This window comes from Hakea prostrata, chromosome 1 (assembly GCF_041222555.1).
Source record: "Hakea prostrata isolate BN-2017 chromosome 1, UWA_Hpros_2, whole genome shotgun sequence".
Taxonomy (NCBI): Eukaryota; Viridiplantae; Streptophyta; class Magnoliopsida; order Proteales; family Proteaceae; genus Hakea; species Hakea prostrata.
In genome coordinates this window covers 20,352,892-20,369,993 of record NC_142600.1, presented here as the reverse complement: position 1 = coordinate 20,369,993, position 17,102 = coordinate 20,352,892, and the positions used below count along the sequence as shown (strand labels likewise).

General features: G+C 38.8%; 1 protein-coding gene across 1 annotated transcript in view; it reads left to right on the top strand.

Annotated features, from left to right (window-relative positions):
* The window catches only part of LOC149028174 (PHD finger transcription factor), a 50,925-nt gene extending 48,911 nt beyond the window's left edge, over positions 1 to 2,014 (top strand). The window contains exons 11-13 of the mRNA XM_089148286.1: positions 1,406 to 1,613; positions 1,732 to 1,850; positions 1,949 to 2,014. Coding sequence (XP_089004412.1) covers positions 1,406 to 1,613; positions 1,732 to 1,850; positions 1,949 to 2,014 — 393 coding nt within the window. The remainder of the gene's footprint in view (positions 1 to 1,405; positions 1,614 to 1,731; positions 1,851 to 1,948) is intronic.
* The last annotated feature ends 15,088 nt before the right edge of the window (positions 2,015 to 17,102 follow it).

Here is a 17,102-nt window from a genome sequence, read left to right as displayed (position 1 = left end):
TTTTCTCTATTCAAGTTCAACTGCTATTTTGATTGTTTAAGGCTTGTTTTCTAACACTAACCTTAAACTTAAACTCCAGATCTAGAACTTCAATCACAGCTTACACTGGGCCTAAACCCATAATTCGTGTAACCTTAAGCCTAGAACCTTCTAGGCCCAAACCCAACCCTTGTAAATACTAAATTTTTGAAGAATCCTTCAATCAAAGGCACCGACAGCCCTAGAAGACTGCTGGTTCTCAAGAGAGAGGATCCTAGAGTGAGCCCAATTCTAGGGCAATATTCCAACAAACTAAACCCTAGAATTTGATTCACATCAAATGTGGTCTAGGAAAACCAGTTGTCAGCTGGATAGTTTTTGGGCTCCCTAATGCTGTCCAGCTTGCAACCTGACTAACCCAGAAATTTACGGTTGATTGGCCATTTGGGCTTGGAGTTAATTTAGCAATGCCATGAAGGCGGGCCACCTTTTTGGGTTCCTAGATCCATATATAGATGGCTACTCCCTACATCATCACTACAATCCTTGCACTGCTCCCACATCTGGGTGCACTAGGTCAAATTTTCGTCTATTGTACCTAGGCTTGGCATCCACCAAGGTTTCCTTATCACATTCAACAGTAGAATAGTTACTGAATCCCAGAAAACCGTGCTCTGACTCACAAAATTCGCAGATCAAGGCTTAATTGTTTCCCAGATCATCGTCGTGGTACCATGAACCCCTACTCTTAAATCTGGAATCCTTACGATTTTAGTCTTGTTCAAAAATAGAAGCAGTTCTAGAACTTCAATAAAATAGAAACTAGGGGCTTGAATATTGCCATCCAGGAAAAGCTATTATAGATTAAAATAAACAATAAGCTTAAATAGAAACAATCACTAATTTTGTATGGATCTTAAATTTTGGATTTATAAATTGACCTATTACGATAGAAAAAACCAAAAAAGCTCAGGTGATGGACCATAAAACACGTTGGACACTCAACACTAAACATACTGGTCCAGCTCAATAAGCTGGTTTGCTGCTGACTTTTGTTTTCCTCAACTGCATCATATAGCCTATCCTTATCTGTGTGCTCTGCGTTGCTTCTGTTCAATTTTTCAAGAACACATTTCAGTGTACTCCCTCCCTATGTGGTCTTCTTAGACAAAATAAAAAACTTCCAACTGTTATACGGTTCATTTCCGAGACTTCAAAAGATCATGGATTTGGACACTTTAGATAGTCCAAAATTTGGCTTGGGAGTTTGGAAGCCAGTTGAGTTGGACTCAGCAGTACTATAAGTTGATCAGCTTAGGTGATTAGGATGATCTTGTATCTGTATGCCTTGCTCAAGTGAGTACACAAATGGATGGGCTTGGTGGTGTTAACTCCATGTCTATGATATTTCTTTTGCTGTCGTCAGAAACTTATGGAATTAGGAGTTCAGAGGTTGCTTTTGCCAGCTATTCCTCAAGTATTGCATGCATGGACAACTTCCTTTGGTTTCTCCAAGATGGCGGCTTCAGAGAGAATGAAGCTCTTGGGGTACACCATCCTGAACTTTCCAGACACAACAATGTGCCAAAAAATATTAGTGGAAAAGCCTGCACACAAGTTGGCTACTACAACAGGTACTCTCCACAACCCACCCCAGAAAAGGGGAGATCACGGGAAATATTCATGAAACACTGGAATAATTCTTCTGTTGCTGTCAGATGGACTTTAAATTTTGTTTCTACTTGTTTACAGGGAACCGAAATAGACTTGGCAGAATGTCCAACCAAAGTGATGAGAGCATCAACTTTGATCGATACAGCATCATTCCTGGACCCGTTCAAGCAGATAAAATGAGCCAAAAGCAGGAGTATGTCCCACTTCTCTCATTTTCTCATTTCTTTCTTTCTCATTGGATGGGGGTTGTGTTGGGAGTTCTGTTTAGTTATGATTTTTAATATCTTTCTTCCAGAATTTATTGATAAACTGCAATTTTCATGCATCAATGACTGAAGCTGTTGGTTCTGTAAAATCTTAAATTATTTCAAACAACTATAGCATAGTAGATTTTTCTACTCCAGAGATCACCTAAGTTGGATTGTCAATGATTATGTCAGGTAGGAATGCCATGCACATAAAATTGTGTTCAAAAGATTTAACTTAGGATGGCATTGTAGAATGGTTGTTTATCACTTTATCTACAATACCTTCAATGATTGGTCACTACATAAATAATGTTTAACTCTGTGGTATTGGTGCAATGAATGGATCAAAACCTTATGCATCAGTATTTTCAAAATCTTGGGGGGAGGGGTTAAGCAAAAATTACTCATGAAGGCATAAATGAATGGTTTTGGTGTGCTTGACTTGTGTTATGCAGGCAAACAGCAGCCCATCACTGGTGCTGCTACGTATCTAATTTGTCAAAACTTAAAAAACCATGATCCAGATCTGTCGACAGGAATTCACATGAATAATAACAGTATACTGCATCTTTGGCATGATGTGGTGCAACTTTGGATCTGAAGTTCTAAACTGCATTGGGTTCTAATTTTTATTGAGAGGGTTTTGGATGTTAATCATGAAGTGCGATAATGTAGACTCTGGAATATCATGGTCAACATTTGTAGACCTTTAGTATAGTTTGAGATCTCAATCTCAGTGGCCTAGTAAACTGGCCGAGATATGGTATTTTTGTGCCACCTCAACTTGAGCCAACAGGGTGACCAATCTTGGTGGGTTTTAGGGCTCAGTTTTGGCTGGAATTTGGCATTTAGCCTATTTTGGGCCTTCTAAGTACATTGGTGATGTGAACAACAAAAAGGGCTCCAGCAGAAGCCACAAAGGGCCTGCTGCTGCTAGTGCTCTTTGGGTCTTTTTCTTGTAACTGGTTATGTGTTGGGTTTCTAATCTGATTACAAAATCCCAATTAGCTTCTTATTTCACTTGGATTCGTCTAGTCTATTTACGAGTCCAAGTTTGAGTAAGTTAGGTGTCTTAGAACTTAGAAGTTGGTTTATCTTTGGAATCTTGGGCTATATATTCTCATGCCTCCAGCAGCAGAAATCAGTTTTGATGAATAAAATTGTTGAGGATATTGCAGCCGAGGAGGTATTGGCAGAGTTCCTTTGAGGGGGACCCTGTGGCTGTCTAAAGTATTCATTCTTCAAGTTTGTAAGTTCTGCTCTGCAAATTCCAGCAAGCTTCTTCAGCCTATAGTCATCAAATAACAGCTCCAGATCATTCCAGGTAAGCCCAGACCCTTCCCAACCCCATTGCAGCTTCCTCTTCCCTTCCCCTCTTGCACAACCCAGTATTCTGAGCCCCCATCCCTACCTAGCACAGGTCTCTAGAACCCCTCCCCACCCTCGTATGACCCTTCTTGACCTATTTCCCAACCCCCCCAGCCTCTGCAATATCCCGCTAACCCTTCTCTATCTATCGGCTTCCTCTCTTTCTTGCGGCAAACCAGAAAAGAAGAAAAAACAGAAAAAAGAAAAGAAAGGAGAAGAAAAAGAAAGAAAAGAAGGGGAGAAAAAAAGAAGACAGAAAGCAAGCAAGAAAGAAAAAAAAGATCCGGAAATATTGGCAAAAGATTACCCAAAAATCCCAGTCCATCCCAATTGATACAACCCTACAACTATTTCCTTCTCAACCCATTGACTTTGTTAAACCCAAAACCTTCCCTCAACCTTAGATGACAAAAAATTAGCCCAATTGAGATTCCCATGGCTTACCAAAAACATCCAACTCAAACACAGAAACCTATAAATGTCCAAGATTGGGAAGACCTGATTCACCACACACCCATCCTCCTCGGTTTACATCAAGTGGTGGCCTTAGATTTGTGAGAAAACAAGTGTACATGTGAGTTCCAACTCAACCTTAACTTTGAAAAAGATATGCTGAAGGATTGAACTTGCAGAATAAAAGATTACATATTCTTCCATATATCATTTTAATATCAATTTAGGAAACGTTTACTCAAACGGCATTTGGTAGAAGTACCAAGACCTGGTCTGCTACCAATTCAACCAGTGCAAATAACCCTACAGTTAGGCGGCAGACACCTATGCCCCATAAATCAGCCTGGACAACTAAGCTGGGCCTTGGCTATTCCTTGCAAATATGGTTTCTATCACAATCAGTGATGCCTATTGTTTCGTCCAGCCATTCATGACCCAATTCAATAACAAGTTGAGGAGAATCAAACACTTCCCAATTAATAGCATCAGAATAAAGAACCACAATCAGAAGGGTTTATAATCCTCAAAGTGAATACCAGTCTCATCTTTCCTTGATAATAATCTCTAACACAAAGATATCCCAATAATAGCAGCCATATAGATTTATTCATTGAAGTGAAGTTAGCATTGATGATGTGGTCGTTTTATTTCACCCCTTACTGCAGTCAGTACAGATTTTATAAAATGAATCATGTGAGAAACTAGTGTTACTCATACAATGCTGTTGGATTCTATTAGGAGTCTAATAAGAGTTTGTATAGGAGTTAAATTAGAGTTTGCATTCATGTAAACTTCTATTCCTTGTAATAGTCTACTTTCCACTTAATTATAAATAGAGGGCTTGAGATCATGGATCAATAAGCCATTCTACTACAATCGTTTCTTTCAACATGGCATCAGAGCCTAAATTCGATTAGAATTTTTTTTCTCTCTTTCAAACCCATCGAAACCATCTTTCTTCAGTTACTACGATTAGTTTTTTTTCTTCTTTTTCTTCTTTTTCTTCTTGTTCTTCAGTGCACGATCTTTTCTGTTGCAAACTTCGAAGACCAGAAAAAAAAATATAAAGAAGAAGAGAAGAACAATCACCGCTGCAACTAAGCTTCTTCTTCTTCATCTACAACATCTCTTCTTCATCTGCAACATCCCATCGCACCTAACAAAGATCTGCTTAATCCTTGCTTCCGCCATCGACCAAAGAAAAAAAAAGAAGAGAAGAAGAATCTCGCTCCCTATTACCGCCGCTGCTGCTTCCTGTTGCCACCGCTGCTGCTAATGCCTGCTGATTCCAGTTACTGCCGCTGCTTCCTGTGCAATCGACAGAAAAAGAGGAGTCGAAACAGCAGACAAAAACACTCTGCTACTACTGCATCTGCGTCCTGCGCCTACCATTTTATAGGGGCATATCTGTTATTCTATTAGGAGTCTAATAAGAGTTTGTATAGGAGTTAAATTAGAGTTTGCATTCATGTAAACTTCTATTCCTTGTAATAGTCTACTTTCCACTTAATTATAAATAGAGGGCTTGAGATCATGGATCAATAAGCCATTCTACTACAATCGTTTCTTTCAACAAATGCAAATACTAGAATTATTGATTCCAGATGTCCATGGTCTCAGCTCACTCTGTTAGGTTGATGCATGAGTGGAGACTAAGTGGCCTTTGACTGTCAGTAACTTCAGTTGCATTCCATTAGTATCGTGTTCATCATTAAGATTTTTTTATTGTAGAAAATTTGGCACTCATCACGGTAAAGCTTCTGTTTTAAGCATCAACTTTCTTTGGGGAGAGATTATAAAAAGTTAGAAGAGAAACAATTCTGGTGGAAAGTTTTAATCAAACAGATGTGAAGCATTGCTCAGTACTGCTTCGATGTCTTTGGCCACTGTATGCAGGCTGTTACCTTAGATGCAAGAAAAGGTGCTTAACCGATTGGGATATGTACTTCAGTTAGTGGCAATAGAATTTGTTTTTGTATCTAATTTTTATTTATAATTGCAAGTACCAGTGTCAATAGAGTTCCAAGTTACAAGCACCACAGTGTCCAGTAGAATTCCAAGTTAAGAATTTCTAAAGACTTGTCACTCAAGAAATACTGGTTACTTTTTGTTTCTTTCTCGGGTTCCTTTTTTTTTCCTTCTCTTTTCTGTGTGTACTTTCAGGCTCTTAGTAAGGTTATGCTTCGCACTAGGAATTGGGTCAAGAGGACTTCGATATCTATGAAAATCTATTTGTTTGTTTTGTTTTTCTTCCTTTTGGACTTGGCTCCTTCAGCACCGGGGTTGCCCTTTTTGTTTTGTCTTCCCTTCCACTGGGATGGATCACAGGGTTCTCCCCACGGCATTGCCACCTCCTGTTTTTGTCCAAAATTTCTTTCTTTCATTTTTTATTTTTTATTTTTAGTGAGTGGAGCAGGCAATATGTTTCCATAATGTAAATGACCATAGGATATCTGAAATTTGACCAGAGGAGGTTGAGTTCAGCAGCGGGATGTTGAACCCTACCTCTCATCGACCCAGGAAAGGCTTAATCATTAGAAATAGTTTGAGGAGAGCTTCACCCTTTCTTTAAGTTCTAGGGGAAGTTATTTTTTATGTGATTTCAGTTTCACTGCATCTCATACTCTGTCTTGCTTTCTAGTCACCACAGGCTAGGATGCTCATTACCTCGCCAGTTTGCTGATCTGAGGTGTCATTCAGATATGCAAGGTGGGAATGAACATGGTTGATATAGAGGAAGAGAACACATTTCCATTCTATCAAGCATGGTTGACAAGGCGAGGCAAGGTGATAGAGGGAAAAGAAAACCAAGGTGACACCATGCCTTGACCCAAAAATGGGCCTAGGCACCCAGGCAGATGCTTTGACAACCATGTTATCAAGTGTAAACTAGGGTCATTAGCAATGCACAATTGATTTTTCTTTTTCACTTTAATAAGAATGAGCTCTCTGGCTTGTGTAGCCATCACCAATGTCCAAATCGGGGTACCAGAATCAGAATCACTCATTGCTGATACCCTTCTGCATTGATCAGTATCGTACTATCGTTACAAATCATTCTGGATCCCTAAAAAAGGATAGGGGAAAAAAATAATCTCAGTGTTCCTGGAAAGGTTCTGGATTGTAGTGTCATTCAAAAAATTATTTAAAAATTGGATTGTACTTTGCAACCTGCAGAAGCTTCTGGTTTGCTCTTTGATTGAACATATACAGAAAAAGATGGATTGTTCTAGGCCAAGCCACAAACTGCACTTAGGGTAACTTGTAAAGAAGAAATCAATTGTGGTAACTTGTAAAGAAGAAACTCATCAATTGAATGTAATTCCTTTGTGTTATCAATGAAGTTGGTAAACCAACAACCAGGTATAGTGATGTGAACAGGGTTGACACCCCCCTTGGCCAAAAACCTAGAGGGTATTTTGGTCAAAACCAGCCCATCATAATTTTTGGTTTTATTTTTCAGAATTTTCTCTTTTATTTCTGAAGAGTTTCAATCAGTTAGAAAGTCCAGTTTGAGTTAAAAAGTCTGTAGATCATTAGTTCCTTTTAATTCCAGCACATGTCAATTAGAGTTTTTAATTAAATAGAATTTAGCATGTGCCAATTAGAGTCCAGTAGATCTTTTATCATTGGACGGTTGCTATTAATGTGGTGGGATCCTAATCTATAAAGGAATCCCACAGAATCCCACATAGAGTCTGGGTCTTTTAGTAGTCAAGAGTTTTGTTCAAGGATGATGGCCTTGTTGAGGGGGTCACGGTTGAGTAGTGAAGAGTTTTGTTCAAGGATTAGCATCTTTCTTCAAGAGTCTCAGCAATCTTCTTCCAACTTCCAGCAGCCATTTACAGCCACGGCAACCTCAAAGAACTACAGCAGCCCTACCCCCTGCCCTCACCTCCCAACCCCTTCGCATCCCTTACCCCCTGCCTGCGCAACCTAAAACCCAACATCCCCTGCTGCCGCACCCCTAGCAGCAGCCCCCGACAGCCCCTAATTCCCTCCCCCAGCCCGCTGCAAATATTCCTGGTCACTCCCCCACCCTGCCCCTACACTGCTGCCCTTTTTTTTCCTCTCTTTTCTTCATCGCAACCCCCCCCCCTGTTTTGGCTTGCAGCAGATCTTATTTTAAAAAAAAAAAAAAAAAAAAAAAGAAAAGAAAAGAAAGGAGAAAATAAAAGAAAGAACAAGAAACAGAGTTCAAGATTGCCCTAGACCTTTCCCTCTTTCCAGGATCCAGCCCATATTGATCCAAGATTAATTATCCTTCTTTTCTTCCTATCCTAGAAACGATATTAGACATCCAAGAGCATCCCATATTTCTTTGTTAAGCCTCAAACCTAATTCCTTTCCATTCCATATAGTTTTGTTAAACCCATAACCTCCCCATAACTTCCACATTTAGGATCTCATCTGTAGTTAACAAATTATTCATCCCACATCCTTTTACCCATATGGGCCATATCACTTATAAGATATTCCCACAACTTTCTTAGATATCCCTAGGCAACCCATTATATTTTAAACTTTATTTGCTGGAAGATTCTGGGGAAACCCTAAATTTTAGAAATTCATCTTAGAAATCTCTAATTTCAAACCCCTCCCCACTTAGAAACACTAACCCTAAAATCGGGTTTACATCATATAGTACTGGTTGCAATTTGGGTTGTGCTCTTCATTCATGAGTACTACCTGAGGAATCTGCACAAACCCAAAAATCTTGAAATGCTTTTTGGCTTGCCTTTTTAAGAAGACCCGGCTTGTCACATTTGATGAGTTCTTCCAACGCAAGAAGTGAGCGACAAGGATAACTTTATAAACTTGGTTGGATTGGATTTCTATCTGTGACGAAGATGGAAATAGAATGGAGATGCAATTTAGATTGAAGTTTCTTCTGTAAGGAAAAGTGGGTTTAAAGCCTTTTCAGAGGACTTGGAAAAACATGAAAGATGGAGATATGACATGATGATTCAAAGACTGAAGAAGTTAAAGGAATTTAACATTTTGTGCAATTACCACAGCAGATCAGAGGAACCATGCTTCATGTTGAATCTATTTTCCTGAAAGGGATCTACAGGTTGATTAATGCCCTGTTCAGATGACTTGATTGGATCAGATCACCTGATCCTAACTATCTTTCTGATCTAGTAATCGTTCCACAATAACCATGTTGCTTATATCAGTATCAGACTCATCCTATACTAATCCAATCCAATCAGTTTTGGTCGATTGGATCTGAGATTACGAGCCTTCTTCATCACGGGAAGATTTTCTCAATTGAATAGGTAGACCCGTATTGTTTGATCCATCTCTTTAATACTAATATTCACCTCGCAGACCTGAAGTCATTTCCCCTCTATATCTCCTGCACGGGGATAGATGCTTCCTCTGAGTAGCACTTCGAAGGATGTCTTGCAAAATAAAATGAAGCCATAATCTGAAGTTAGGTATGGTTGGGTGAGAGCCGTAGTAAATCTGAAGTTAGGTTAGCCTGCTGTCAGACTCCATTGAGCAGCAGCCGGTGCAAGGACCAGAGAACAAATGTAACGGCTTCTTCCAATTCCTAAATTCCTTCAAGCAGCAGTGATAATTGTCCAACTTCCAGGTAGGAAGATGGACAAGCTTTTCTGTTTTACCTTGAATCAAAAAGCCTGTGGGAACAGCTTGAAGAGCATGTGCAAATCTTAGTAGGGGGCTCACATTTGATCAGCTGTTTTTCACATTTTGAAGCCCTGGAAAGGGGGGAGGGGGAAGAAAGTAATGAGGACATGAGTCTTGGGTGACAGTTTGGAGTCTATCAGTGATGCCAGAATAGAGATTGGCCACTGTAGCACCTGTGTTGCTCGGCAATGAGTTTAGAGGCTACCAGATTGCCATAGTCCATTGGTTTGACAAGGATCACCACCCATAGGCAGTTTAATTGTTTTAATTTAGGTTTAGTTTGGTTCTTTGTGATTATTTGGGTTGTCCCATGGGTTATAATTAGCCGATCGATTATTTCACTTAAGTGTACTTTGGGCATTTCCAGGTTTGACACCAAGTGTTATAACATTACTAATAGGTCATTTAATGTCCTTTTGTGATTATGTTTTAGTCAATTTTGATTTCTTCTTTCCCTATAAAGCATCATGCACACACTCATCGTTGAATTAATGAAGATAAGAAATATTGAACGACAATAGGACCCTTCTCTTGTGCAGCCCTCTCTTTCTGGTAGAAGTCTTTGTTTCTCCTCTCATAGTAAGTTTGCTGCCTTTGTTTACTCTTTTGTTTCTGGTAGTGTGGTAGCGTCTCCCCACTCTCTTCCTATTCTGTCAGGCAGCTTTTACTGTCGCCCCTTTTTCCTTTATGAGTTTCTTTCTTTTGTTTTGCAGCCAAATGACAGCACTGTTGTCTCTTTCTTTCTTTTTCAGCTGCTCCCACATCTCAACCCCGGTCCCCCCCCCCCCCCGCGCTTCTGTTCCTTTTGTCACGAAAAACTTCCGTTGCCTTTCCCTTAATATTTCTAGTGATGTTTTATTCATCCAAAACTTAATTTCTGGTATTAACTTGTTCCTTTGTCATCTACAAAATATTTCTCATATTTATTTTCACAAATGACTTCCCTTTTTTTCAAATAAAAGGATCAAATTTTATTAATAATTATAGAAGCAAGTACACACACTTAACCCTGCAACAATGGTTGCCCCAAATGCATTTAATCTACCGGTTTCTTTATTTGCAATAAAGCAAGAAAGAAAGAGAAAGATCAACATGAAACATCATTAACTGAACATGAACGTTGGGAATCTCATGGCATCCCATTCCAACTCCCTCTGGATATGGTCAGGTCACGCCCCTATTAAGGTAGAAGTCTGATCCTTGGCTGCAGATTTTGCATGAAAGTTTGCAACTGGATTGAGTGGATTCACTTCACGGAGATGGTGCAAAATTCTCCAATCAATGTGCTCCAAAAAGTCCTTCACACCATACCATTGCTGCAACAGAAATTGTGGGATGTGAAGAGATTTCAACCAGTAACTTCCCTTTTCTTTCCCATTAGTAGTTTTATTAATTATTAGGTTCCTATGGGGCTCCCTTTATAGTTTATTTTCCTTTGCACTGCTTTCTATTATTACTGTTCCTTTTTCTTCCATTCCTTTCCCATATAATATATTTTTGGGGTGTTGGGGTGCTTGATTGAGCTTTCATTGGGAATAACATGTATGACTAGGAGGCATGAATTCCTCTCTTCTCCCTCTTCGCTTCTTCTCCTCCCCTCCTCCATTTGTTTCCCCACCATGGACCTCTCTTTTCGGCCTTCTTGCTTCCAACCCAAGCCATGACCTCTCCTTCCACTGCATGCAACCTTCGCCTGGTGGCTCCTTTAGCTTCGCCCTCTGTCCCAAAGAATCTCTTGCTCTTGGTATAGCAAAATGGACTACTTGCCTAGTGGGAAACTTCCTTGGCTCTCATCCACCCTTCAAAGTTCATGCTTCTCTCTATAAGCAATGGAAATTGCAAGGGGCTCCACTCCTACATGCTCAAAAATGGAGTCTTAATCTTCCAATCTCTAATGTAGAGGCCAAAAACCGTGCCATTGAAGGCACCCCTTGGATGGTGGGAATGAACCAGATTTTTCTTTGCCAATGGGACCCCCCTGATGAAGTTGTTAAAGGTGGACATGAACTCCATCCCTCTCTAGATCTCCCTACTGGGTTTGTTGCTTCACTTTTGGAACCAAGATTGTCTCAGCCGAATAGCTTCCCTCATAGGCAAACCCCTTCAAATGGATGTAAAAATTACAACCAAGATTGGTTATGATTTGTAAGCATCTGTGTCGAGGTTTCAGCCTACTCCTCAAAATTGCTTTCCTCTATCCTCGTCAAGGATGATGATGGCCATGGCTTTCTCCAAGCTATTCACTTTGAAAACCTCCCTCCCCAATGTCTCCATTTTAAAGTTTTTGGTCACCACTCAGCCTCCTACCTTGGTTTTTCATTGCAATTTGACCCACCCTTGATTCCCTTTAATCCCCTCTGGATCCCCCTCTTCTTGAACCTATGACTTTCGTTGTTCCTCCCCTGAATCCACTAATCCGCTAGTAATCTTTGGTTGGCAATCCCATGATACAAAATTCGGTCAAAATGTGCAAAATTTCGGTCGAAATTTCGCATTTTGGAAAATGCGAAATGAAACTCATGAGGACCGAAAAAAAGTCCTCAGTTTCGTCGAAACTTGTCGAAATTTCGTCGAAACTTGTCGAAACCTTGAAATCTATCAAAACTTGGTTCAACCCAGTTGGACCAACTGGTTCATAAGAAAAAAAATTCCCAAATTTCATGGGAAACTTGGGAAATTTTGTGGAAACCTGGGAAATTTCATGGAAACTTGAGACTTTTTTTTGTAAGTTTTGTAGCTTTCCCAAATTTTCAATTTTTTTGTTTATTTCATGTTTCCCCAAATACCACAACAAATACCCCCTCCATCAAGACTTCCCTATCCAAAGTGCGTATTCCCTCAGGCTGGTTATCTTAAGCATGTTGATGACCTGACTCATAAAGTTACAGTTGTCGATTACCTTGACAACCATAGGCATAAAATGTTATGGGATGTCTATGTTCGTTGGTTGGAGGAGAGGATGTTACAGTTGTAGTACTACTCAGCTCACAGGATGAATCCACTCTTGGCACTCCTCTTAGCACTAAGTTGTATTTTCCCTTTATTGTCAACTATTTTGAAGTTAGAAGTTATATATTGAACGTTATGTGTTTAAGTAGTTATGTTTATAGTGTACTTTTCGGACAACTCTACATTGATGTTATGTACATTGAATGACCTATCTACATTGATTTTTTTAGCAAAATACAACCAATGTGTTCTTTATACTATAATTAGCTTAAATACAAAATCCCACCCCAAAATAATCTCTACAACCCATGGAAAAAAATTCGACCGATATGGTCAATATTTCGACCGAAATGCTTGCAAAAATTGAAATCGAAACGAAATACAGTTGTAGGAATGAAAAGTGTCAGATATCGTTTCATATCGAAAACCGATCTATCGGTTGATACGAGTTGAAATATCGGCCCGATACCATATCGGGCCGAAACGATACCCGCGTAAGCTTTAAAATGTCCAAATCGACCCAGTTTTCGACCTACTGAGCCTTTTTACTTGTTTCGAGCGATATTGCCCCGGAGATTTCAACCTCTTTTTGAAATTTTTTGTGATTTCTCTTGCTTTCATCCCCTTTTACACCTAATTTCTATAACTCCATTTCCTTCAAACACTTGATTTGCTCCTCCATTTGTGCATTTTCTCAAATCTTGCAAGGTAAGTAACCAACTTCCTCGTTTTTTGATTTTTGTTTCATTTGTGCCTTAAATCATGTTAGATTGCTTCCAAATTTATGTATGTTTACTTTAGAGTGTTGACTATGAATTTGTAGTGTCAAAATTATTTTTTTATTCTTCCTACTATTTTTTTATTTTTCTGTTATTAAAAATTATTTACTAAATTATGTATATTGCTAAAAATGTATATGTATAGTACATGTATAAGCTTCAAATAAATGTATGTGAGAGTTGAGACACCATATTACTGTGATGGTGTTGAATTAATTTTTTTTCTGTTAATTATGTAATTTTACTGTATTTAATATATATTTAAATAATTAAAAAAATATTTAAATATTAAAAAAAAAATTCTGTTTTAAATTTTAAAATAGCAGAGTATTAGTGGAAGCATGTATGCAATTTTTGGAGCATGTTGTGGATATTTTTAAGATAGTTTGTGTGTATTTTATATATTTTAAAATACATAAGATATATTTTAAGATAGTTGTGTCCCTCCCGCTGTCAATTATCAAAGTCAGCCACTGGGACCTTATCAGTATCCTTATCCTTCTCCTGAGAGCCAGGGTGCTCTTTCATTTGTTGAGCAGATCTTCCACACTATTCCACAACTACAAGGCCCACCACCACCAGTTGCTTTGGAGATTCACAACTTCCCACCGTCAGGAAATCTTATGCATGTGGATGAGGCCACGTACAGAGATGCAGTTGTTGACTATGTCCAAAACTATATGGGGCAAACATCATGGGAGTTGTATTGTCATTTGTATGGGGTGCAGACGGAAGAGGGGAGACCTTGAGGCTTGAATAGAATAGACTTGTAAGTAATCACATTCCCGCTTCTTCTTTGATTCATGTACTATATACTTGGAATGTTGGATGTAACATTTTCAGTAGTTTTTTAGTAAACTAGTAGTTCTATAGTGTTTATTATGCTTGAAATAGGTAGTATGCAAAAATCCAAATTAATTTGAGTGCATTTGAGGCTTGAAATTGAGTTTTCAAGAGTCAGATAAAAAATATCCAGTTTCGGTCGAAATTTTCATTTCGATCGATATTTTTTCCTTACTAAAACCTGTCGAAACTTGTACGGAAAAGTCCTCAGTTTCCTCGAAATTTCTCAAGTTTCCACCTAAGTTTCCCATTTTCATCCAGTCGAAACTTGAGTTTCCCTCGAATTTTTTACCACATATCCGACTATCATCCGAATTCGACTGAATCCGTCTGAAAACTAATATGATATTATTTGAATCCGTCCGAATATAATAGGATGCAGATATGGTATTACCACCATCCGATCCGAATTCAATCCATTTACACCCCTTATCAGTTACCGCAAAACATCCCCACATCTCCTCCTTCCAATATTAAAGTGATAAATGTAGCATTTATGAGACTAGGCATTACCAACTGCTTGAAGAACCATTTCATCAGCTAGCCCCTCCCCCACCAAACCCCAAGAGAACTTGTAGAACTTGGCACCAAACCATCTGGCCCAAGAGCCTTTGCTTCCTTTGTCACGAACACTACCTTTGGATTTTCCTTGCTGAAGGGTTCCTCCAGCCAGCCAGCTTCGTTGTACCTCAAAAAGAACCTCTTTTATAGGTGTACCTGGTAGACAATTTCCCCCATCTTCTGTATCAGCCCTAAACAACTTAGAAAATAACTCATCAGCCTTCTTTTTTACATCCATAGGGTCCTCTCAAGGCACCCCATGCTAGTTTTTAAATTTGCAGAATATAATTCCTATTTTGCCTGCAAAGCTTTACAAAAGAAGCAGTAATTCCATGAAACTTGAAGCCATTGTGGTCTGGACTTTTCTTTTAGAAATTTCTCCTACGCTTGAATCGCTGCCCAGGCCGCTTTCTTCACTTCCTTTTCCCTCTTTAACAATCCGTCATCCAGATAGGTCGTGTTGATAAGGGATCAGGTGCCATGCAATTCACTCTCAACCAGCTTTTCTAAAAGACAAAAATATCTGACATTTTTTTATCCGAAGAACGTAACTCTTTCTTCACATCTCAAATGAACAACAGAGCTAAGAATAAGGTTTAACTTATCAATTATAGGGTTCTTCCATAGCTAAGAATAAGGTTTAACTTATCAATGATAGGGTCATGGTAAAACATTCAAGGGAAACTCAAGTTTCGACTGGGTGAAAATGAGAAACTTAGGAGGAAACTTGGGAAATTTCGAGGAAATTGAGGACTTTTCCGTTCAAGTTTCGACATCAAGTTTTGACAGGTTTTAGAGAGTATTTTGTATTTAAGCTAATTAGAGTATAAAGAACACATTAGTTGTATTTTGCTAAAAAAATCAATGTAGATATGTCATTCAATGTACATAACATCAATGTAGAGTTGTCCGAAAAGTACATTATAAACTTAACTACTTTAGCACATAACATTCAATATATAATTTCTAACTTCAAAATAGTTGACATTAAAAGGAAAATACAACTTAGTGCTAAGAGAAGTGCCAAGAGTGGATTCATCCTGTGAGCTGAGTAGTACTATACCTGTAACATCCTCTCCTCCAACCAACGAACATAGACATCCCATGACATTTTATGCCTATGGTTGTCAAGTTAATCAACAACTGTAACTTTATGAGTCAGGTCATCAACATGCTTAAGATAACTAGCCTGAGGGAATATGCACTTTGGATAGGGAAGTCCTGATGGAGGGGGTATTTGTCGTGGTATTTGGGGAAACATGAAATAAACAAAAAAATTGAAAATTTGGGAAAGCTACAAAACTTACAGGAAAAAGTCTAAAGTTTCCACGAAATTTTCCAAGTTTCCACAAAATTTCCCAAGTTTCCCACGAAATTTGGGAATTTTTTTTCTCATGAACCAGCTTGTCCAACTGGGTTGAACAAAGTTTCGACAAATTTCAAGGTTTCGACAAGTTTCGACGAAACTGAGGACTTTTTTCGGTCCTCATGAGTTTCGTTTCACATTTTCCAAAATGCAAAATTTCGGACATTTCGACCGAATTTTGTACCATGGTCAGATAGTTATTTTCTTTAAGTAATTTTTTCTAAATGGGCATGAATACAGAGTGAATACAAGTTTTTGACTACCTATTGACATCTTTACCATTTTATTTGTGAGAGCTAGGTTTGAAATTTTAGAATTTAGCAACTTTGGCAGTTGTTTTAGTAAAAAATCTAGAAAAATAGTTACTTATCTCAAGTAAAAAATTTATAAAAATAAGAAAAAATAAATCCAATAAGTCACTTATTCGGATAATTTATCGGACGGATAATAATCGGTAGGAATGGGGTATACCATATTCACATTGTATTAGTAATCGCACAGATTTGGACACCCCCAAACAGATGCAGATGCAGATGCAAATTCGGATGCGGATTTCGGTTATCCATTTAGACCCCCTGGTACTGATTGCTTAAGCTGTTCTAAAGATTATTTGAAAGATCCTCAGTAACAAGTTGCAGCAAGTGGTTGGGGACTTCGTCAGTGACAATGAATCAGCTTTATAAGAGAAAAGCCGACCAGTACCAGGGGGTGAGAGGATAAAGCAGAACAGGTGGCCTTCAACTTCAGCAGTTTTGAAGATAGATTTACATAAAGCCTGTGACTTTCTTAGCAGGAAGTTTTTAATGGACGTAATGAAGAGGATGTGTGTCCCATCTTTCTGCTTGGGGTGGGTTAAGGCTTGTAAAAATTCCCCCGTGTTCTCCATCCTTATTAGTGGTTGTCTGATAGGAATTATTTTAGGGGGGGGGGGATTCAACAAATGACCCAGTGTTGCCCTATTTGTTTATTCTAGCTATAGAAGCCTTTTCTGGAATTATGAGAAAATTGGAAGTGGAAGGACAGATAAAACTGCTATTCAGGTGCAAGTTGGCTCGTATTTCCCACTTGATGTTTGCAAATAACTTGATGATTTTTGTGAAGGCGCAACAGGGATTGATTGTGTGGCCAGTATAGGGGCCCTTGCTGAGTTTGAACTCACTATGGTTGCAGCTCCATAGGGCTAAGTTCCCTTATTATATAAGGGGGCCTTACCCAAAATAGCAG